The sequence below is a fragment of the Neomonachus schauinslandi genome, chromosome 5, assembly GCF_002201575.2.
Source record: "Neomonachus schauinslandi chromosome 5, ASM220157v2, whole genome shotgun sequence".
Classification (NCBI taxonomy): Eukaryota; Metazoa; Chordata; class Mammalia; order Carnivora; family Phocidae; genus Neomonachus; species Neomonachus schauinslandi.
Genome location: NC_058407.1, coordinates 61587256 through 61610359, shown reverse-complemented (window position 1 = coordinate 61610359; position 23104 = coordinate 61587256). Strand labels below are relative to the sequence as shown.

Sequence of the window (23104 nt, the reverse complement as noted above, 5' to 3'; positions counted from 1 at the left end):
CCACCAACATCCCAGCTTCGCCACCAACATCCCAGCTTCGCCACAACATCCCAGCTTCTCCACCAACATCCCAGCTTCGCCACCAACATCCCAGCTTCGCCACAACATCCCAGCTTCGCCACCGACATCCCAGCTTCTTCGCATGCCGGCCCAGCTCCTGCAGCTCCACATGGAGTCCCTGTCAGCCGAGGCCAAGGACTCAGGACCGGGTCCCTGGCTGTGCAGAGCACGCCACGGCAGAAGCACCCTGCTCAGGCCAGCACGTGGGTTTGGATCCCGGCCCTGCCTCCGACCATCTCTGTGACCAGGGACCGCTCCCAGCCTCCGTCTCCTCATTCGTAACATCCAGCGGTGATAATGTATAATCTCTACTTCCCAGGGTTGTCCTGCAGCCTATGCAGGGAGGGGTATGTGGGCACTGAGTGTGGCCCGGCCAACAGCCAGCACCCGGTCAGCAGCAGGTTTTGTTACTGGGCTGATCCGCAAGGCGTGTGGCCAAGGGGCCGGCTCTGTGGAGGAGGCCAGCGGACATGTCCTGGGAACCCCGTGGCATCCTCCGTGATTCCAGGATTCTACTCTGGTGGGCCCTGAAGTGGAAGCACGTGCTCATCCCAGACAGTGTTCTCAGAGCGGCTCCTACAAGCTCTACGAGCCCAGGGCACTCCCGGCCCACCGCCCACCCCCACAGCACTGAACGCGGGCCGGCCTGCTCCCCGCATGGGCCTGTCCGCCCTCACCCTGCCCAACAGGGGCTCCTACAGAAGGGACTGAAAAGTTGGCTTTCCGGACACACTGGGATGTCTGCGAGGCTTGTGAGGACTCCTGGGACAGCCTCCCCTCCCTCCTGCATGGGCAGAACCTGGGTCTGTCTCCCTAGTCCCTGGCTCTGCGCCCAGCCCGCACAGGTTTAATGAATGTGTGTAGACAAGAACTGAGTTCAGGCTCCACCAAGGTCTGGGATGCTTAGAGGGCCCTTTATCATCTCCTTCCTCCTCGTAACGGCTGTCCTGGTCCAGGAGCCACGGTGTCCCCAGTCATCCCAGGCCATGCCCCAGAAAAGTCCTGCTGGGCCAAGAGAAGGCAAGGGAGTACGTCTGTGTAGGGAGGACAGAGGGACAGGTGGGGACTCATTGGTTTATGTCCCCTTTCTTCCAAACTGGGGCACCTGGACAGGATTCCCTCCCCTCCGGGAGTCACACTTTCCAAGCGGTTGGAAACATCCACACGTCTTCCACCACACCAACCCCCAGGCCCCGCTTCCCTCCCCACACTTGCCCCCATCCCCCGCCCATTCCGCTCCCTGGCCTCTGAGGACATTTCTCCTGTCAGATTTCCACTGGCCTCACTGACAAACCACCTGGCCAGGGTTTCTGCAGACAATCAGAGCTGTTCCTTCTCTTTTCCTCGGAGGGACCCTGCCTCCTCCTGGTTAAGGAACGTACCACATCTGGAGGGAGGACTGGAAGGCTAGGCTCGCGGCTGGAGAGGCTCTGCAGCCTGGATCAGTCACGCGGGCAATGTCATGTGCCAACACACAGCCAGCCTGGGTCCCACAGGGCCTTACAGTGCCCAGGTGCAGAAGTATACACAGGCCCACTGCCCCCCCAACACACATAAGCCCACGCATCACCGGACACAAACACACGGACCCACTGACGGCGAAAAATAAAGGCAGGGTTCCCCATCCCTGGGGTCCCATCCCACTCCGCTCCCCGGCCCCTCTGTGCCCCAGCACTCTGCATTCCCCAGCCGTCCAACTCCAGGCATTGCCCATGGGACTGTGCTCCAACCTGTAGTCTGTCCAGCTATTTGGAGTGGGAGTCGGTGGGGGGAGGAGGACCACGGCTAACCTGGAGTTCCCCCTTAGACCTCACTGAAAAGCCATGGTCCCTTGGAGGGAAAGGAGAGGGAAGCAGGTCAAAACCTAAATCCTGCTCTGTGGCTATTTACTCCAGACTCGCCTTGGATACCTCGCAACCTCTCTTTCCTACATCTGTGCCCATGATCTGCTGTGGGGGAGTTTGGGGCAGAGGCCTGCAGATGAGGAGGTCCAGGAATCAAGAGCTTGCTGAGGGCTCTCCATACCAGGCTGCCTGGTGCTGCAAGGACAGAGCCTGGGCACGGATGCCGGAGGGGTGGGAAAGGGGCAGGATTTATGGCATTTCCCCTCCAGCTGGAAACAAAGGCAGATTCCTGTGTCCAGTTCCAGCAATCCGGTCCCACCCACTAGAGTGGCTGGAGCTGAAGGAAATCCCGCTGGCCTGTGGCCTCACCCAGCTACTCAGACCCTCTTTCGAACAATCTCTCCCAGCTGGGGCCAGGACCAGCTCTCAAATCCTGGGGACCCCCTCCTTGTCCAAATACCAAGCCCTTCCCATTGGGGATAGTCCCCTTAACCCCTCAGACTCCTCAGGCAGCAAGGGTTCCCTCGGCACCACCCAAGAGCCTACCAGGCCCCCATCCCCTTGCCGGGCAACTCTGCCCACCCTCACCCCACAAATTTGGGATCTGCCTATATTTAGAGAGGGCAGAAGTCCTGATGACTCTGGGAACTCTGGTGCCATCCTAAATGCTCAGCTAGACCTTCAAAGCATCTCCAGTGATCTTTCTTTTTTTTTTTTCAATGATCTTTCAATTAACAAAACAAAACAAAAACAAATAAATGGCCTAAATTCTGAAGTTTTAAAATAATGGCTGAGGATGCCTGGCTGGCTCAGTTGGTAGAGCGGACGACTCTTGAGCTCAGGGTCGTGAGTTCGAGCCCCACGTTGGGTGTAGAGATTACTTAAAAATAAAATCTTAAAAAAAATAATGCCTGAAGCTTTTAAATGCAGAGGCAGCAGAAAGACAAATACTGCACAGTGTCACTTACATGTGAAATCCAAAACCAAGGCAAACTCATAGAAACAGAGAGTAGAAAAGTGGTTGCTTGAGTCTGAAGGGTGGGGGAAATAGGGAGAGGTTGGTGAAAAGGTACAAACTTGCAGCTAGAAGATGAATCAGGTCTGGGGATCTAATGTAAAATATGGTGACTATAGTTGATAACACTGTATTGTATAATTGAAATTAGCTAAGAGTGTAGAACTTAAATTCTATTCCCCAAAAAACTTCTCAACAACAGAAACATAAACATGAGGGTAACATTTTTTTTATGGGAAGAATGCTTGCACCCCATATCCGTGTATGAAATGTATGAAATGATCCACACTTCAAATACCTTATTTTATTTGTCAATGGGACGTCAACAAAGCTGAAAAAAGATGGAGAGACAGCAGTGTGAATGTACTATTTAGAGTCAGCAAAGCAAGCGACAGAGAAAGGAATAGCTGGGAAGGGGGTTGGCCGCAGCAAGAGGGTCTGGGCTGGGCACAGGTGCTTCTCGTTATAAAGTTTCTCTGCAGAATCCCATTTCTTTATTTCACCCCATGCTTATTTGGGATTTTTTGAATTTTTACCTGGAATGGTTGCCTCATCCTTCAAAGTCCTCTGCAGAGGCTCCACCTTCATCTGGAGAGCAAGCCCTCAGGTAGGTATCTAGCAGTAGACGAGGCAGCAGGTGGTACTCGTCTTTGCACAGGTAAGGAAACGGAGCCTCTGACCCTCTGACTCCCTGTTCACGCTCTTTCTCCCACCCCACGGCTCCGCCTCCCTCTCGCGCACAACCGGACATCTGTGTGGGCTTTACAGCTGGTGGGGGACTCTCCCAGATCGTTTGCCTTTAGGCGGAGGATGCGGTAGAAAAGGAACTGTCAGCGCCTCGCACAGGTGTGGAGGTGAACGCTCACGTGCGGAGACTCCAAGTCCAAGCGCGGACTCTTTCCCACAGCGGTGGGGCCGGTTTGGGGGAGGAGTCCGAGCCTTGGGGGGTTGCTGTGCGGAGGGGCAGTGCAGAGGTCACTGGCTTGCCCCTCCGCAGACCCGGGGCTGCATGGCAACTCACCCTGAGGCGTTGTGTGGGCACCGCCTAGTCTCAGACCGCTGCCCTGACATACCATCCCTTCCTTCAGAGGCTCCATCCTGAGCTGAGTCATCCTGATGGCTCAGGGATAGGCAAGCAGCGGATGAACCCATCTAGGGGACATCCTGGAGAGGAAGAGGAAGGTGACTTGGTGGCTCCAAGTCTGACAATCTGGCCCCTGTCTGGCAGCCTCTTCCTGAGGTGCTGGGTGGGCTCTGGCTGCCGCCCCCTCCCCAAACCTTAACACCCGCCACATTGACTTGAAGCCTGAGCTGCGATGGACCCGGCGTGGTACCATTATCTGAATTGTAGAGCCAAACAAGATAATATAAGGCTGGGCAGGACCTTTGGAGGTATCCGGTTTAAACCCCTCAGTGTCCAGAGGAGGAAACTGAGGCCCAGAGAGGTGATCCAGGCCCGAAACCCAGGCCCCACGCCTCCTGGTTTACTGTTGTCTTCAGGACATGATCGATGGTGCTTCTGCTCAGAGCTGAAGGAGACCTAGAGAGGTCACTTCTCCCTCCCTCTCCTGGCAAAACTCAGTCTGCAGCCAGCCCAGAAGGCTCACTCTGTCTTCTGTGTTGAAGAGATGGACAAATGGAATTCACAGGTATCTGCCCCCCTTCTCTCCTAAAGGAGACCCGCGGTTCTTTCTCCTCCTCAGGTAGTAGAACCTTGTTCTACTGTTTCCATGTCTCTTGCATTTGAAAAATCCCTAAGGTTGGCTGATCTAAATCTCCCACTCTGCAATTTAAATGAAGCAAAGCCTAGCTCACCCTCTGCTAATTCCCCGCCCCCCTGCCTCCCCCCCACCCCCGCATTCTCTTCCTACTCATTCTGGTGCAGAACCAGCTACATAATTTGTGGGGCCCAGTGCAAAATGAAAATGCCGGGCCCTTGGTTCAAACATTATTAAGAATTTCAAGATGACGGGGCGCCTGGGTGGCTCAGTCGTTAAGCGTCTGCCTTCGGCTCAGGTCATGATCCCAGGGTCCTGGGATCGAGCCCCGCATTGGGCTCCCTGCTCCGCAGGAAGCCTGCTTCTCCCTCTCCCACTCCCCCTGCTTGTGTTCCCTCTCTCGCTGTGTCTCTCTCTGTCAAATAAATAAATAAATCTTAAAAAAAAAAAAAAAAGAATTTCAAGATGACAACGGCAGAGCATTAAGCCAAGCGTGGGGTCCTGTGCATCTGCACGGGTCGAATACCCGCGAAGTTGGCCCCGCCCAGGTGTCAAAAGCGACGCTTGAACCTGATACTTATAGCTGGTTCTGAAAGCACAAGTTGTCCAATCTCCTGCCCTTCATGCGGGATTCTGTGTCACCTGCCTTCCACAGGTAAGAATCTCCTGGAGGTTCACCCCACGTACCCTCCCTAGGCTCTCCAGGCCTCTGTTTCACACACTGCTGGGAAATCCTTCTGAATATCTAAATTCAAATCGTAGCCCTTTCAGCCTGTTTCCTCTTGTTCTGTCCTCACTGAATATGGGGAACAGCTGGTCCTTCTGAGTAATTAATTTTGTACACTTGGACACAGTTTGTAATTCCTTTTCCCTTTCCTCATTGGGCTGAGTCCCCAGGGCTTTCTCCAACTCTACGTCCCTCCTCGATGCCTTCCCCAGGTTCTCTGTGTGCTCTAGACGCCTAGGGATCACAAGAAGCCCTAGAGAGCCCCAGTCGGGGTCCAGAACACTCAGTGGTCTGGCGAGGTGGGGGGGTCTCCGGCAGGGACTGACGTTCCCGTTCCCCAGTTCTCCATCAGGCCCTGTTTTCCTCCTCCAAACGCGACCCTACTTCCATCTGTTTCATGACCCCTTCCCAGATAAAGTCCCCCGTCCCCACCGACTCTCACCAGCTACTCTGCCCTATAGCCGTGTCACTGTTTTGGTGTTCGCTGTGTGTCTCAGACGGAATGCTTCCCTTGGGGAAGCCCCCACTTCCACCTCCTAGGACAGAGATCCATGGGCTGGGGTTGGGAGAAGTTTATCAGAAGCCAGAACAGCTTGGGGGGGGGGGTGCGGAGAGTGGGTACGAAAGATGGACAGGAGGCCATACTCCGAAGTGGCCACTATAATCTGAAAGAGCAGATACCGTAATCCCATAGTACTTCCTATTGGCTGCAGGACACAGCTCTGTCCTGACACTGAAATTTGGGTGTGCCTTGGTTCTGGAATTCACAATGCTCACAAGTTGTGAAGCAGCTGCGCGGTGGGGGCTGGGGAGGGTTTCAGCAGAGGAAGTGAGGTCGGTCAGCAATTGATGGCTGGCTGAGCCTTTAGCTGATGTCCCCCCAGCCTCTATTCCCAGCAGAGGGTGGGGGGGTGTCCCTGGCCCATTTTACACAATCTTCTTAGAGGAAGACACCTTAGAGGTCCGCTTCTGCTTCCAATACTTGCTCTTTCCGCTTAGCTCTGAGGCTACCACCTCCCCAGCTTTTTTTTTTTTTTAATTTAACACGTTCATTGAGGGCCTACCCTGTGGCAGGCACAGCCCCCCGGCATTTTCACTATGCACTGAGATAAGCGCCATGGCCTTCATCCTCACGATGACCCTGAGAGGCTGGTGCTGTTGATTATGCCCATTTAGCAGATGGGGGGAGTGAGGCATGGAGAGGTGTCACTTGTCTAAGGTCACCAACTAGTCTGGATTCCCAGACTTCAGGGTCTTTGCGGATAACCAGGAGGCTAGAAATGAAGTCCTGCCTTCAGGGTGCTCACAGTGGTTGGAGCAGAGCAAGACGATGATGTCAGTGTTCTGAGCCTCTACAAAGGAATCAGGAGGAAGAGCGAGTCTCTCTCTGGGGGAGAAGCCGTTCTGCTCCGCTCCCCAGTGCCTTGTCTGCCTTGTCCCATTAGTGTCCCCACATAGGTCCCAGACCCCATCTCCATTTGGTGGGGTGAGGGCCTGCCTGGAAGGGAGCATCCAAGGCAGCCCCTAGCCTCTCCTTCCATTTCTGGCCAAGCGTTGGAGGGAGAGACATCCTTGTCACTGAGCTATGCTGTGGCTGGAGGGGCTCTTCTGTTCTCACCACTGACCCAGAGCAGCCGCATCTGGGCCTGTTTACCCTGCGCCGAGCAGAGAGAGGCTGCGGAAGACGGGAGTGAACAAGAGGGGGTGAAGGGGCAAGAGGGAGGAGGCTGAAAGATTTGGACCGAGTGGGGAGTCCTCGGGGGCGGGGGTAGGGGGCAGAGGGCGGGGCTAAAATATTTCGGATCCTGCCAGCCCCAAACTGTGCCCCAGCTGCACTGAGCCTCCTAGGCCCAGGACCAGGGGCTGAGGGTGGGAGGACAGGTAAGTCACCTCCCCTGCCCCCCTCTCCCCGCGGTCCTGCGCTTGGTGCCCCCCTTCCAGTCCCGGATTCCAGGCCGCCCCCTCCGCGGCTCAGAGCCTCTCCATCCCTTCCTCGGGCCGGCCCTCAGACCGTGGCTCCCGCCTCGGCTCCGGGTCCCACGGCTCCGGGCCTGATCCCCACGGAGACCCCCGCGGCCCGAGTCCAAGGACCGCCCCCTCGGGGAGGCGGATGTGGGAGGCTCGGGGCGGGGGCGCAGCCGCGATCCCCGGGCGGGGGGCGGCCGAGGGTGGCGGCTGCCCTCGGGTTCTGGGAGCCGCGCGGGGGAGGGTCCGGGCCCTGCGGCCTCAGCGAGGGGCGAGCGGGCGGCCCGTCGGCTAGTTGGGCAATAGGAAACGGTTTATTAGGAGGGAGTGGTGGAGCCGGGCCAGGCAGGAAGACGCTGGAATAAGAAACATTTTTGCTCCAGCCCCTTTCCCAGTCCCGGGAGGCCGCCGCGCCATCCGCGCCGAGCGAGCCCCTCCCGGGCCCCAGCACCGTCCCAGGCCCCGCACGACCCGCGCCCGCAGCCGTCCAGCGCTCGCCCGGCTACCGCGGCCGCCGCCGGGGAGGGGAAGCGCCCGGCCCACTACCCGCAGGGCGGGCCCAGAGGTGAGTCCGGGTCCGCGGGCCGCCTGACCCCCCTCCTCCACCCCGCACTGGCCCTTCTTGGGGCAGATCCCAGAGAGCACCTCAGAGAGGTCGCCGTAGGGTCAGTCCCGGCTCCTCACTAGGGCAAGCTGCCCCTCGCCGTCCCCGCACATCTGCCCGTGAAGTTTCTGAGACTGGAGCAGACTGGGCCGAACCCGGGCTGGGAATCAGAAAACTTCTGGCTCCTGGGGCCAGTCACTTAACTTCTCTGCTCCCCTAGCCTCATCTGTAAAATGGGCAGAAGGGATTCCTGCTCTTCTTCCCAGACGAAGGGTCACATGTCCCTCCAGGCAGCTGCCTTCATCTGAGAGTGAGCATCTACTTCCAACCCTGTTGAGCGCCCCCCCCCACTTGAAGCCCACATCCCAAACCAGCCGTTTGCAGTTCTTGCTTAAGGAATCTGCCACTGTCATTCCATCCTACAAACCTCACCTCCAACCCTGTATGGTCAGATAATCCCCATGCCATGGCCTTCCCTGGGGATCCAGGCCAGAGGCTTTCCCAGTCTCCCCGCAGGCTGGGACCCCAGGTTTTCAGCCGGCCCTGGAGGTCAGTGCTGTTAAGGGCATCTCTGGGCTGGCTACCCACCTCGCTTTTCTTCTTGAAGGACAGGGGCGTAGTGGACTATAGTGCTCACCCTCTCTGTGGGGGCAGCTTCGGCCTGAGTCGGGGTCTGTCCTCTCTGATCCCTCTCTGCCCCATTTGCCCTAATGCCTGTCCTCCCATTTCTCTGGGTGGTAAAAACAGATACCATTTACTGAGGACCTACTATGTAGTCTTAGATGTACACTTAGCTACATTTTTCTCCTGTAATCCTGGCCACAATTTAGCAGGACAGGTCCTGGAAGGGAAAGAGGTTCAGACCTGAGTCACTTGTCCAAAGCCCCATGGATGGTGTAAACGGTGCTGTTGGGTTTTGGGGTGGCATTTATTAGGCGCTTACTGTGTGCCACTGAGTACTCTGCTAAATAAGTTTACTACAGTGTACCCCTGAAATGAGCACTCTTGTTATTCTCATTTTTTGTAGGGAAGCCTAAGCCTCAGAAAGTTTAAGTAACTTGCCCCACATCTCATAGCTCTAAGTGGCAGGGGCAGGCTTTGAACCCAGAGGCAGGATTTGAACCCAGGTAGAGGCAGGATTTGAACCCTGACCCCTGTTTGTCTGGTGCTGCCTGCCCCTTCTAGAAGTCTGGCCCTAAGACCAAGGCTTGATGCTTCATCCCATGGCCGTGAAGGGCCACGGAGGTGATGGCAATGAAAGTGTTGTGTGTATGGGACGGGGCAGCTCAGTCTAGCCCTCCGCTGTTTGGCTAAGCCTTGTTGGCACACCGAGCGAGGCTCTTGCAGCCCTGTGACGGCGCCTCGGGTGTGCCGAGGAGAAACAGAATGACGGACACCTTCTGAGCGCACCACGACTCTGGTTCTTCCGCTGAAGACTAAGCCCACAGCAAGCAGATGATTTCTGTCTTCACATCTAAACAAACCCGCATCGGGCACCCAGCGATAACAACAGCTCTGTGCAATCTGTTACTGTCCGCAAAACCGACTTGCTCTTTCTCCTCCTTTGAGGGACTCACTGAACACCCAAGAATTGGAGGCAGAAAATGTCCAAGTGAGGATTTACTACCATTTATTACCAGCATACCAATACTACCAGCAATTTAAGTCGATCAGGACACACGTGGTGATTGTAGGCAAGAAACTTAACATCCCTGAGCCTCAGTTTCCCCACTGGATGGTTGCCAGGATTAAATGAGATTAACCATCAAAACTGAGTCCTTAGCACATAACTAGTATTCAGAGATGGTTAATTCTTATTATGAAGGCTCTCATGGTGGTAAGATAACGTTTGAAATTAGTTTGGCACTTGGGATTTCTGGCCAACAGCAGTGATGCTTTTGTCAGCAGAAGATCTTCCAGCTTCAAAGTGGAGGGATGCCACCCGTCCCCGGGAGTCTGTGCTAGAGTCCGGTGTCTGGGCCAATCATTCAGGGTCTCCTGGAGTTCAGACTGGTCAGGACTCAGCACCCTCCTGTACTTCACTCCATGCTGGGCCCGGTTAAAGGCTGGAGAGTCACAATTTTACTCCACCATATTCCTGAGATTAAACCAGAGGTGGATTCTGCAAAAGCTGCCAGGCCCTCCCTGCACCATGGCTGAGCCTGGGATGCTGGAGAACAAAGCCCTCACCCCGCTCTCCCTCAGCAGTGTCTCCAAGTCCCTGGCTTCTCCAGTTGGGGGACGGTGGGAAGGTGCCCTGGTGGGAGTGAGAGTCTCTGCCCTCTGCACCCTGCTCCCCGTCCCCCAGTGGGGCCCCACACAGTGAAATGAAAACACGTGGACCAGATTTAGCACCGTGTAGGACACATTTCTCAAGGGGTGGTACCCATGCCAACTGATGAGAATTACCTGGAGACCTTTTGCTGGTCCCAGATGGACTGAAGTCAGAATTTGGAAGTAGGGGGTGAGACCAAACAATGTGCATTTCTGACGAAGCGCTTCAAGCGATTCTGATGCATAATAAAGTAGGTAAGAGGGTACACTGGGGCACAGAGAAGGGGACGCATGGGTAGAGAATCCGAAAAGGATGCCCAATTTCATCCTTACTGTTATCCACCCTTTCCTTCCTGCCCCATACTTTCTCCTTAGCGGCTTTCTGGGCAAGCAAAAGCTTCCATGGATGGCTTCCCGCCCCTACTCCAGTGGGCAAATTCAGCTCGTCTGGGCCTCCTTCCCCAGCTACCAGTCCCGCTGCTGAGTGCTTGCCAGAGCCCTCACTGCCTGCCGGGAAGGGCAAGAGGCAGGAGGTCAGGCAAGAGGCTGGGGACACAGCTGCAGCAGCCCAAGGCTCTGTTTCCTCCCCCAGCCCTGGGCCTCTGGGGCAGAGGAAGCCCAGGCAGGAAGACCAGAGCTGCCACCAGCCAGAGAGGCCCGTGAGCCCCCCCCTACCCCCAACCATCCTGCCCTCAGAGCCTCAGCACCATGGAGCTTCATTTGGTACCCCATTCTTTTTTTTTAAGATTTTATTTATTTATTTGACAGCGAGAGACACAGCGAGAGCAGGAACACAAGCAGGGGAGTGGGAGAGGGAGAAGCAGGCTTCCCGCCAAGCAGGGAGCCCGACACGGGGCTCAATCCCAGGACCCTGGGATCATGACCCTAGCCGAAGGCAGACGCTCAACGACTGAGCCACCCAGGCGCCCCTTGGTACCCCATTCTTAGACTGTGGGCCTGCCGAAGCCCATGTGGCCAGCCAGCCAGCCCTCCCAGCTGTGTTATGCCAAAGACACTCCCTCTCCCTCGTGTTAGCTGCTCCTGCCTGGGGATCCTGTCCCCAGGCACACACCTGCACACTCGCCACCGTTCAGAAAGTCCTTCTTGCTGTCTGACCTCAGTCCTTCTTGCTGCAGCATCAGCCCTTATCTTCTTGTTCTCAACCTTTGAGAAATGAAGAAGGGGGTGGCTTCTGGAGTACTAGATGGTTTGGGACCTGGGTTGGGGACTATCAGAGATCAGAATTACTTCCCTAACACTCTCTACCACACTTCTGGAAAAGTTCAACCTTAACCAGCCACGGAAGGTCAAACATTCAGTGCCTAAGTATGTTTCACTTCCCCTCCCACACTCACTGGCCCTACCCCCACCCCTTCCCAGGACAGCAAGGAGAGAGAAGGAAGGGGGCTAGGGAATGGCTCAGAGAGGGCATCTTATACTCTGGTGAGGTGTAGAGAGGTTTCTTCACACCTGGCATGAGCAAGCGCTGTTCAAGATCTGTATGGTTGTACAACCCTGAGGGCTCAGACCCAGGCTGCCACCTGGATTGGGAGACAGAATGGAGAAAGCAGTGGCTTGGGAGTCTGGACACCTGGGGTGTACTCCTGGTACTGCCACTGACCTTGGACAAGTCTGACCTTGGACGAGTCTCCTCCTCTGTCTGAGGCTTAATCTCCATCTTCTCTAAAATAAGGAGCTGGGCTTTGTGGTTCCCAGAGTGTCCCCCTAGAATTCTGCCATGGGGCTGTCCCAGCCCCAGGCGGCTCTTCCAGTCCCTGTAGCCACCCCAGCCTGCCCTGAGAATATCCCCTGAGCTCTCTGCTGTGCGTGACTCTTGCCTGTTCTATCCAGACCCCAATCTAAACAATCTTGATTCCTGTTCCCAGCTTGGCGGGACCCTGAATGGCAGGAAGTGAAGACAGGAGCCTGTTTATGTTTGAGGCAGCCAGTGCTAGGGGGGTGGGGGCACTGGGAAAGGGGGGGGGGGGGGGGGGGGGGGGGGGGCAGGAGGCCGAGGACAGAAGGGTGGGGGGGACTGCTGAAAGGATGCTCCTTCCACCCTGGGCTCATGCCCTCTGTGCCCTCCAGTCTGAGCTCAGAAGCAGGGGTAAATAGCTGGGAGTCCCCCAAACTCTCTGTCACTTAAACATGGCTCCCCCACCCTTTACCCCTAAGAGGATGGTTTCCATGGGGAAGTGAACCAGGACTTCCCCTGCAGGCCCCGCCCCAAAGCCAGACACAGGGAGTAGGGAGGAGGCTTCCCTGCCCCCCCAAAAAGCTCCCAGTGATTTCCTCTGGGTGGGAGGGACCCACAACCAGTGGCTGAAAACACCGAGGGGATCACATTTCACAGATCTTGCTGTACCCCCTGTCCTCTGCAGAGACCATGACCTTGGACCTCCCCAGGAGAGGCTTTCTGATGCTCCTGATGGCCTTGGGCCTGACCCAGGGTAAGTACTAGGGAAGCAGGTAGGGGACAGGGGGCTTGGATGGGGAAAGGGCTGGCTGGGTTCAGCTCTTGCTGGGGCTGAATTTGAGGAGCTGGGGAGAGGGGGCACTTAGGAGCTTGGCTGGAGGGTGGGAGGCAGGCTCAGTTAGACTAAACCCCCAGCTACCCCAGCCCTCCTCTGCTGTCCTTCTGATCCAAACCCACAGGATGGTGCTCTACGGGCCTCCAGGTGGGAAACTCTACCTGGGGGGTGCAGAGAGTGGGCACGTTGGCAGGGAGGCCTGGGAGAGCCCTCAGGGTTGGGGCTGGGAGCCAGGGCTGGGCCTAGAACCGGGAGCGAAGGTCCTAGGATCAGGGAAGGGACAGTAGCCTGGTTCTCATTGCGTCAGACGGTAAGGTTCTAGAAGGAAGGATAATCTAAGGATGGGACTAAAGGACCAAGGCTTCAGGGGGTGTGTTTGAGAGGTCAGAAGGGAGGTGTAACTGGACAGACCCGGCTGGGAGGCCCTGCCTAGGGGTCGGGCCGGAGGGGCTGAGCTTCCGGTGTGTATCCCAGGCGACCCCATGAAGCCCTCTCGGGGCCCGCTGGTGACCTGCACCTGTGAGAGCCCACACTGCAGGGGGCCTACCTGCCAGGGGGCCTGGTGCACGGTCGTGCTGGTGCGGGAGGAGGGCCAACACCCCCAGCAGCACCGGGGCTGTGGGAGCCTGCACGAGGAGCTGTGCCGGGGGCGCCCCACCGAGTTCGTCAACCACTACTGCTGCTACAGCCCCCTGTGCAACCACAACGTGTCCCTGGTGCTGGAGGGTACGTGCGGCAGCCGCGGCCGGCCCTCCCCATCCTCTCGGACCTTCCGCCCCGCCCTGCTCCCACCTCGCGCTCTGGCTGGGGGCGGGGCGGGGGAGGCGGGACCCTGGGATCGGACTGGCAGAGGGGCCAGGGGGGGGGGGGGGGGCCGGTCTGGCCTGGTCGAAGCTGGGCCTCAGTGTGTCCCCTCCACCAGCCACCCAGATTCCTCCGGAGCAGCCGAAGGTAGATGGCCAGCTGCCTCTGATCCTGGGCCCCGTGCTGGCCTTGTTGGCCCTGGTGGCCCTGGGTGCCCTGGGCCTGTGGCATGTCCGGCGGAGGCAGGAGAAGCAGCGGGGCCTGCACAGCGAGCTGGGCGAGTCCAGCCTCATCCTGAAGGCATCTGAGCAGGGGGACAGCATGCTGGGGGTATGGGCCTGGGGGAACCTGGGATGCGGAAGGGGGAGAGGGGGAGACAGGAGCCACAGAATCAGAGGGGGTGCCGAGGGACAGGTAGCCAAGAAAGGCACAATCGCAGACACTCCGAGATCTTAGTGGGGGTGTGGGGGGGGGGGCGAGTGAGCAGCATGTGGGGACACAGCAGCAGGGCCCAGCTTAAGGAGGAAGAAATGGGCTGGGCCAGGTGGGGGCAGCCTCTCAGTGGCCTGTCCGTACCGCCCAGGATCTCCTGGACAGTGACTGCACCACAGGCAGTGGCTCAGGACTCCCCTTCCTGGTGCAAAGGACAGTGGCGCGACAAGTGGCCCTTGTGGAGTGTGTAGGTGAGCCATGGGTGAGCCCGGGGGATGGGACCAAGGGCTCCTGTGAGCTTGCAGGAGTGAGCAGCTCTTGGCCTCGCAGTCGTGGGCAGGGCCAGGCCCCGAATGGGAATTCTGCTGGGTAGGGAGTGGCTTGGAGATGGGTCAGGGCTAGATCCTTCTGTAGGTGCTGGGGGCAACAAGGCAAATGGGGCTGGGGCTGGGGCTGGATTAAGCGAAACATAAACGTCAGTGGTTCTGCAGTTGGGGCTCAGTGTAGCACCAAGATGGGGGTTTCTTCTGGGGATCCCCAAGCCCAGGGGCTGTGCGGGCCCAAATGTGACCTTTCCCATCCCGCCCCCCATTGGATCAGGCAAGGGCCGCTATGGCGAGGTGTGGCGTGGCCTGTGGCATGGTGAGAGCGTGGCCGTCAAGATCTTCTCTTCGAGGGATGAACAGTCCTGGTTCCGGGAGACGGAGATCTACAATACAGTGCTGCTCAGACACGACAACATTCTAGGCGAGTGGGGCATATGCTAAGCCAGGCCAGGGGCTCAGCGCCCTGCACTCAGGGACACCGACCTAGTCCTGAAGGACTCCTGTCGGCCCCTCAGCCCTGACCTCTGACTCCAGCTTCCTCTCGGACCTAAGCCAGACCGGCCTCCAGCCCAGCCCCAGCTTTGCCCTGCCCGTCTGGCCTCTGTCCCCAGCCCCAGCCCTGACCCTGACCCCAATCAGTCCAGCCTCCCTTCTCCCTCGCCCCTTGGCTGAGCCCCCTGACCCTCTGCCCACAGGCTTTATTGCCTCGGACATGACTTCCCGCAACTCGAGCACGCAGCTCTGGCTCATCACGCACTATCACGAGCACGGCTCGCTCTATGACTTCCTGCAGAGGCAGACGCTGGAGCCCCAGCTGGCCCTCAGGCTGGCTGTGTCGGCTGCCTGCGGCCTGGCTCACCTGCACGTGGAGATCTTTGGCACGCAGGGCAAGCCGGCCATCGCCCACCGAGACCTCAAAAGCCGCAACGTGCTGGTCAAGAGCAACCTGCAGTGCTGCCTCGCCGACCTGGGTGAGCTGCTGCGCAGGGGCAGGCCCTTTGCAGGGCGCGGGGTTCGAGCCCCCTCCCTCCCCACTAGGTTCTGCCTTTGCCTGCTCGTGCGTGAGTGTGTGTGGCGACAAGGACGCTACCAATTGGTGCTTTAAAACCTCCTGGCGCGTGTGTTATCTCATTTCACCTCTGCGAGAGCCCCCCAGGTTTCCTTGCAGCTCCTTCCAGCATACCGCCCTGGCTCCAGGAGTTGGGAGAAAGGGGCAGGGCACCAGGAACCTGGGTTCTCACCCTGGCTTCACTTGACTGCATTGCTCTCCTCACCAGGCCTTGGGGGTTCTGCTCTGTGAAATGGGCACAATAACGCCTGCCTTGCCGACTCACGTCTCTCCGGGCGCTTGGGCACCTCGCGGGAGGGCTACACAAGCCTAACCAGGACAGGTGGGCTCCGGGTGGCTGCGGTCTCCCAGCCCGCCTCCAGGCAGGTCTCCGTCTGCCTGGGGCTCCATGTCCCACCATCTCTCTCCACGCCCACCTCGCCTCCTGCACCCCAGCCTCCGGGGCCACCCTGCCTGTGGGCTCGGGTGAGCGGCAGGAGTGACAGGCCTGGTACCCACAGGCCTGGCTGTGATGCACTCCCAGAGTAGTGATTACCTGGACATCGGCAACAACCCGCGAGTGGGCACCAAGCGGTACATGGCCCCTGAGGTGCTGGAAGAGCAGATCCGCACCGACTGCTTCGAGTCCTACAAGTGGACAGACATCTGGGCCTTTGGCCTGGTGCTGTGGGAGATTGCCCGTCGGACCATTGTCAACGGTGAGGGCCAGCCCTGCACAGGGTGGGGAAAGAGGCCTGGGGCAGATGGCTAGACAGGCGGGACAGGCAGGAGATGGGCTTCCTGCGTGGATGGTGCCCATGGCCTGAGGGTTCAACTGAGCGACCTTTTAAGGTGTGACCCTGTGGCGCTGTCTGGCTGTGAAATCTTGGATAAGTAGTAATACCAGAAATATCAGTAGCAGCTAACTTCTGAGCTTACACATGAGCTTAAACATGCTATAGCCGTGTATTATCTTAGTTCATCATCCCGTGTTGGCAGGAGGTGGTATCACTTCGTGGTTAAGAGCATGGGCTGGGAATCAGACTGCCTAGGTTCCCTTCCTGATTTGCCACTGACCACGGGCAGGTTACTTTTTAAACCCTCTGGGTCTCAGTTTCATTTGAAAATGAGAATGAAGATAGTTCTAGTTGCTGAGATAATCCTAGGACAGTATCTGGAGCTATTCTGGGGCTCAGTGAATATTCGTGGCAATTGATGGTAATAACGAATGCCTGACACAGTATCATCCTCATTTCACAGGTGAGGGTACTGAGGTACAGAATCAGAGCTGGCTAGAGGCAGCACCAGGGTCTGAAACCAGGCAATCTGACTCCGGGGCCGTGGTTTCTTTGCTACAAACATGCAGGATATAACAGCATCCGCACTGCCTGCTTATCGCTGCCTCATTATGACTGGGGGTGCCTCTGGAGGGGCTGGGAGCAGGTGGAGGGCCCTCATTCCCACTGGCTGGTACAGGGGCAGCCCTGTGGCCGGTGCCCTCCCAGCCCTGGAGTGGATGGATATTGGGTGGTGGTCGTGACCAGACGGGGAGGCTTGTCAGTCTCTGTGGAGGCTGTCTATGGGGAGGGATTGCTGGTGGTCCTGACAGGTTGGGGACAACCTCAGGTTATGACTGGAGCTCTGTTCCTTGAGGACAGGGACATTCTCATTTCCTGAGCGCCTGCTAGGAGCCAGCCCCATGCCAGGCTTCATTTACCCTCAGCATCGACAGGTGGAGGCCAGGGTGAAACCCGTCTCTCTGGGAGCCTCTCGAGGGGCTCAGATTCCTGCCCCTTCAGGTGTGAACGCCCCGAGGAGGCTCCAAAGACCCCTGGGCCGGGGTTGGGGCAGAGGGCACCTAGAGGGAGCCGAGGCCCCTTGGAGGAGGCTGCCGGCAGGAAGAGAAGGCTGGACCGGCCAGGGCTGAAGGGGGAGGCGGACTGTAGGCTCCTGGGGCGGAGGGAAGCTCTGTCAGCCCCACACAGATTCGTGGCGCATTATAAACACTGTAATCTGGTGTCAGCCCCGGCACTGATTAAAGGCCCATTAGACACGCTCAGGCCTCTATGCAGCACTGATTAGGGCTTGAGCGGCACAGGGGCCGGCCTGGAAGCCCGCCACGGGGAGAACAGCTGGTGTAGGGCCTGCTGAGGCTGTGGCCGTGTGGCCGCGGCCCCCCGCCTTAGGCTGGGAAGCAGGGCCGGGGGCTGGTCTGGGGCGCCTTCTCTGGGTCTGGCCTCTTCTGCCTGAGCTGTCCGCCACTCTGCACGCAGCATCTTCAGAAGGCTGCCGCTAAGGGACGATGAGGAGAAGCGGCGCAGGCGGCCGAGGGGGGACAGCGGGGCCTGTCGCTGACAGTGGGTGGCTGTTACGTGGACCTGCGTAAAAATCCCTTTCTCCTTGTGCTACATCGTCCCCCGGCAGTAGGCCAGCTCTCCTCCCGCGAGCGGAGCTCGGAGGTCAAGCGCGTGGGCTTCGGTTAGACCGGCTGGGCTTAAAGCTTAGCTCACTCACTTACCTGTGTGATTTTAGCCAAGTTTCTTCACCCCTCTGGCCTTAGTTCCATTGTTCATAAAGTGGAGCTAATAGTATGACTTATCTCATGGCGTTGTTGTGGGGATTTGATGCAATGCTGTTGGGACAGCGCCTGGCACAGCGTACGTGGCCAGTAAACGTTTCTATCGGGCATCTGGGAGAGTTGGGGCCTGGCAGCAGTGCCCGGGCCCCGGTTGGGAGGCAGCCACGGAGGGACTGGAACAAGGTCGGGCCCAGGAATCCGATGAGATGAGTTTAAGCCTGGACTCTGCCCTTACTAGCGGTGTAGCCTTGGGCTCAACTTCTCTGAGCATCAGTTTCTCATCTGTAAACTAGAGGTGACAATAATACCCATTGGGTTGTCGCAAAGATGAAGAAGGTAGAGCACGAAAGTGTTTATAGCACAATGCCTGGCACATGGTGAGTGCCAAGATCGACAGCTGTAATTCTTATTTGTCAACATATTGAGGACGTTATAGTGGCCCTCTCAGGGGTAGCATGGGTCAGACAGCTGGTTTTCTGGGCCCTGGGACAGAAGGTGGGCAAGGCTCTCCTCAGGATGGTATGGAGCCTTCTTGGGGTGCCGAGTGACTGTCCCATCCCCGCCTCCATCCTCAGGCATCGTGGAGGACTACAGGCCACCCTTCTATGATGTGGTGCCCAATGATCCCAGCTTCGAGGACATGAAGAAGGTGGTGTGTGTTGATCAGCAGACCCCCACCATCCCCAACCGGCTGGCTGCAGACCCGGTGAGGCCTCCGCAGGGGCTGGGGTGGCACGGGGTGGTGGCTCACAGCTGGGAGTTCTGGCCCGAGGAGCACGTGCCCGAGGTCTCTGCCTCACCTGCAGAGAGAGATTCCAGAGGCTAGATTCCAGGGTCCCTCCCTGGGTACTCCCTCCCACATCCCTGGCCTGTGGACCCCCGAGATTTGGGTTATGCTGGGGTTTCAGAACCTTCCATCTGGCCTGAAAAGTCGGAGTCTCTCTGTTGCATTTCTTGCTATGAACTTTTGCTGTTGCTGTTTGTTTTTGTTTTTTCTCAAAACACTCCACATTCATACGTAAGACACACACACGTGTATGTAAACACATACAGGCATGCACGTGCTTCTACGTAAACATATCCTCCGAGGTACGTATGCGGCGTGCACATACATGCCAGACTGCTGGTCCTGCGAGGACAAAGAGCATGTCTCCCTCGCTGCCTCATATCCCTGTTCTCTATCGCTATGCTGGCCCACAAGAAGTGCTCAACCGATGTTTCCGGAAAGAGTGACTGTACATGATATACACATACGTACACAGACAGATGTATGTTTCTGCACAACATGCCTGTCCATAAAGAGCCACATATATGCGCTGCTCTGCGGACACACACATACATTCCCTGTCAGGGGACAGCTTGAATGCTGGGGCTGCTGAGCGTCCTGGGCTGGGTTCCACCTGGACACTAATGCAGTGGTCACTGGGCCCGGCCAGGGCTGGCGGAGGTGCTGGGAGACACTGCCCTCCGCACTGGGGTCCGGCTGCAGAGGGGCCCCGCGAGGCTCGCACATCTCCCCTTCCCCGGGTATAAGATATTCCACAGACACTCCTCACCAAAGGGGGCCTGAGTGTACCCGAAGAGCTGAGTTACAACTGTCTTTCTGTCCTGCCTGCTGCCTTCCACCCCCTTCTCACTCCACTGTCTTCCTCTCTATCTGTGTCTCTCTCCTCTCCTCCTTGCCTCCCTTCCCCCTCATACCACACTGGCTTTCCTCTTCCCCTCCTCAACACTCTCACCTCCCTCTTCTGTCTCCCCATTCCACGGTGTCCTCCTTGCCGCCCCCTTTCCAGCTTTCCTGACCCATGTCTCTGCTTCCTCCCCTCTGCCTCTCCCCGCCCCCGCAGGTCCTCTCAGGCCTGGCTCAGATGATGCGGGAGTGCTGGTACCCCAACCCCTCTGCCCGCCTCACTGCGCTGCGGATCAAGAAGACACTGCAGAAGCTCAGCAACGGTCTTGAGAAGCCCAAAGTGATTCACTAGCCACAGGCCTGAAGCCTGACTCCCCTCTGCCTGCAGTGCATGTGGGGTGGGGGACAGACGGTGGCCTATCTGGGTAGAGAGACGTAGTGTGAGTCTGTGTGCTGGGGAGGAGGGTGCCCCTCTACGGGCCGGCTGTGCCTGCCTGCCGGCTCATCCAGCCAAAAATACAGCTGGGCTGAAACCTGATCCCCCCGCCGTCTGGCCTGCTCAAAGCAGCAGGCTCCCTGACGCCTGGCTCCCTCTCCAACCTCATGCCCTGGGCGCAGCCCCTACCACCCCCAGGACAGGATGCGAAAGAGGCCCCAGAGCCAGGGTGGCCAGGCTAGGGAATCCCAGTCGCGGGCCCAGAGCCCGGGCCTGCACTTTTCCCCCTGCCCTCGGTCAACCCCACTGCCCCACCAGAGCTGCCAGGGTGACACAGGGCTCTGTCTAGCCTTCAGTATACATCTCGCCTCTGGCATCAGCCTCACACCCAGGGTCCATCATTTCCTCTCTGTGGGTTTGCCTGGGGCCTCTGTCTCCTGGACAAGACCCCACCAGCTGAGCACCAGCTGCCTGGGAGAGCTGGGGCCTGATCCTGGGCCCCTTCCCCACCACCAGCCTAGCTCACATCTTAGGACATTAAACCCAGGGAATCCTGCTGCAGGTGTGTCCAGGTCAGAGGACGGTAGAGAGGTAATAGGTCAGATGGGGGAGGCCCAGAACCTTCAGTATTACTGGGAGACGCTAAAGCCAAGCACAGCTCGGGAAGGGCTCAGCTGGGAGTCAGGAGACCCAGGTTCTGGCCCTGGGCAGTTGCTCCATGGGACAAGAATGAGGCCTTCACTGTCCAGGACCTTTGTTTCCTCATCTACATATTGAAAGATTCAGTCCTGATGTCCTTTGAGGTTTTTTCCGCTCTGATTTTCTTTGAAATTTCAGCCTGTGTCAGAGGTCAGTTCATCAGTCCTTTCTGTTCCTCTTGCCCCAGCCCCTGGCAATTTGCCTCAAGGTAGGGCCTTGAAAATAACTTAATCTGAGGCCAGGAGTGCCTGAAAGACCTCCTAGACAAATTCTACAAGCTCCAATTCCTGCCTTAAACCAGTAGCCATCTTTGGGTTCAGACAGCCCTGGGCCTTGTGGCAGGCAAACCAGCCACTCACCCCACTCTCTGGCTTAGCCTTCTCTGTCCAGGACTGAGACGGGCTGAGGACCGGCTTCCTGCAGGGCCTCCAAGGCTCAGAAGACATTTGGCTCCAGCCAGCAAGCCTCCAGCGCTTAGGTTCCTGCTCTCCACTGGCCCCTGGCCCAGGCCCACAGCCTTGGCCAGGCCCCAGACAGTGTGTCTAGGAAGAACCTGGTGGCTGTGGAGAAACACATGGAAAGTTCAGCATTTGGCAATGTCAAGGGTGTATGTCCATGCAATGAAGAGGTTACCCCAAACCCTGGGCGGGTGGATGGGCTGGAGGTCGGTGGATGGGAGGTAGAGCCTGAGGGATGGGGGATGGGGGGGCTCAGGCTAGGGACAAGGACAGTCCCAAGCTTGGACGACCTGGCATCTCAGCCCTCGGGGCTGGGTGGAGAAGGACCCTCAGTTCTCCACAGGAGGTGACAAAAACACAGCCTCCTCCCCTCCTGCTGTGGATGACCCAGCACAACCTCCCCAGGAGGCTTGCGTGCTGCTTCCGCCAGCCACCGTGGCACTTTCCCAGGCCTGTCTCCCCATGTTGTGCAAGGTCCGCAGCACAACCAGGAAGTGAAACTGGGTGAAAACAGAAAGTGAGAGGGACCTGTTGGGTCCTCCGATGAGCTCGGGACACTTTCATGTCTTCTGGTCACTGGAACCCACCCAGCCCAGGAGCCAGTCCCCCCCCCCCCCATGCCAGATTTGATCTCTGCTGGATGGGGTGTGCAAAGTGTCTCCTCCTGGGACTCCACAGCCAGAAACGGAAGGCCACAGCTCCCTGGGGGGCTGGAAAATCCCTGAGGGGGAGAAGGTCTGAGGCAGGAGGCGGAGTGACAGGGGCCGTGGTGCTGGGAGAAAGTAGCCAGTGGCTAGGGAGGGAAGGAGGCCCTGGGGAGAACAGTGTGCCTGGTGCTTCTGAGTGCAGGAAGGAAGGTGTGCCGGGGCCCAAATTACAGTCTCTTACTTGGAGACACTGTGGGAGCACCTAGCTTGTGCCTAGCACATAGTAGGTCCTCAATAAACCATGCTTGAATCTCGAGCTCCTGCTGAGTCTTGCCAGGCTGGTGCCTCTGCAGTGGTTTGCCGCAGAGGAAACTTGACGGGGCAGGGAAGGAGGGGGCCCCAGGGTATCATGCCCGGTCTTTGCCCTGCGGGGACAAGTCACAATTGGCGCAGACCCGTGCGCCCGACGCCCACCTCACGGCGGCGGCCCAAATCTCAGTTCTGTCCCTGGGCTGGGAGCAGCCTGCTCGTGGCGCCCGCCACACCGCCCTCTGCTGGCCAACGGCTGCCCAGCGGCCGCCTCCCGCCCCGCCCCTGCGCAGGGACCCGCGGGCCCTTCCCGGGGCGGGACCGACTCCCGCGCGCCCGGCGCCAGCGTGCGTGCGCTCCGCTGGGCCTCGGTTTGCAGGGACTGTCCCCCGAAAACCACACGTAGGAAGGAGCTTTCTGCGTCTTTACGCGGAGGCAGCGTGCACTCATCCGCCTCAATTTCTCTGTTCTCGATTCCCTCCCCAGATGGGGCCCCCACCTTGCCTGGACTCCGCGCTCATCCCTAGAATGGGAAGGAGCTCATCATCCTCTGGGACCCATCTTGGCATCCTGGGCTTAGAAAGCACCTCCCCAACCCCCAACCCCGGGAAACTGGGGGCAAGGAAGTGTCATGGGGGAGAAAGGTACTGAAAGAAACAAAGAGGGTCTCCTCCATCTGACTTCCCAGCCTCGAAAATTTGTGCCTTTGTGTTAGAGGCCCTCTTAGGTAACCGTAGAAAGGGTACCCTAATTCTTTCTACCACACAGGACCGACCCGACTCCCTGCAGACCCCAAGTCGGCCTCATGCCTGGCGCCTGTGTCCATGGACCGCCCCCTCCTTCCCCCAGGCATTACCCTCCTTCCCAGAGGAACTCTTAGACCAGCTTTGGGGAAATGAGAGCGTTCCTGGCCTCCCACAAAGGCAGCCTTTCTCCTCCCTGGTCCCTACATCCCCACCCTGATGTCCACACTATGGTTGGACATGGCTGGGGTCAGAG

The 23104-nt window shown here is 58.1% G+C and overlaps 1 protein-coding gene across 1 annotated transcript; it reads left to right on the top strand.

The window, feature by feature from the left end:
- Positions 1-7742: 7742 nt before the first annotated feature.
- ACVRL1 (activin A receptor like type 1) lies at positions 7743-22105 on the top strand. Its single transcript, XM_021704792.2, has 10 exons — positions 7743-7894; positions 12589-12657; positions 13213-13464; positions 13661-13872; positions 14126-14225; positions 14575-14721; positions 14996-15271; positions 15870-16067; positions 18502-18632; positions 19774-22105. The coding sequence occupies exons 2-10, from the start codon at positions 12594-12596 to the stop codon at positions 19906-19908; spliced, it is 1515 nt and encodes a 504-aa protein (XP_021560467.1). The 5' UTR covers positions 7743-7894; positions 12589-12593; the 3' UTR covers positions 19909-22105.
- Positions 22106-23104: the final 999 nt, after the last annotated feature.

Bases quoted from the DNA above. Each gene is read 5' to 3' on its own strand.
- ACVRL1 (XM_021704792.2), top strand. From the start codon at position 12,594: ATGACCTTGGACCTCCCCAGGAGAGGCTTTCTGATGCTCCTGATGGCC. The intron at 15,272-15,869 runs GTGAGCTGCTGC...TGGTACCCACAG, and splicing joins GTGCTGCCTCGCCGACCTGG to GCCTGGCTGTGATGCACTCC. The intron at 18,633-19,773 runs GTGAGGCCTCCG...CCGCCCCCGCAG, and splicing joins ACCGGCTGGCTGCAGACCCG to GTCCTCTCAGGCCTGGCTCA.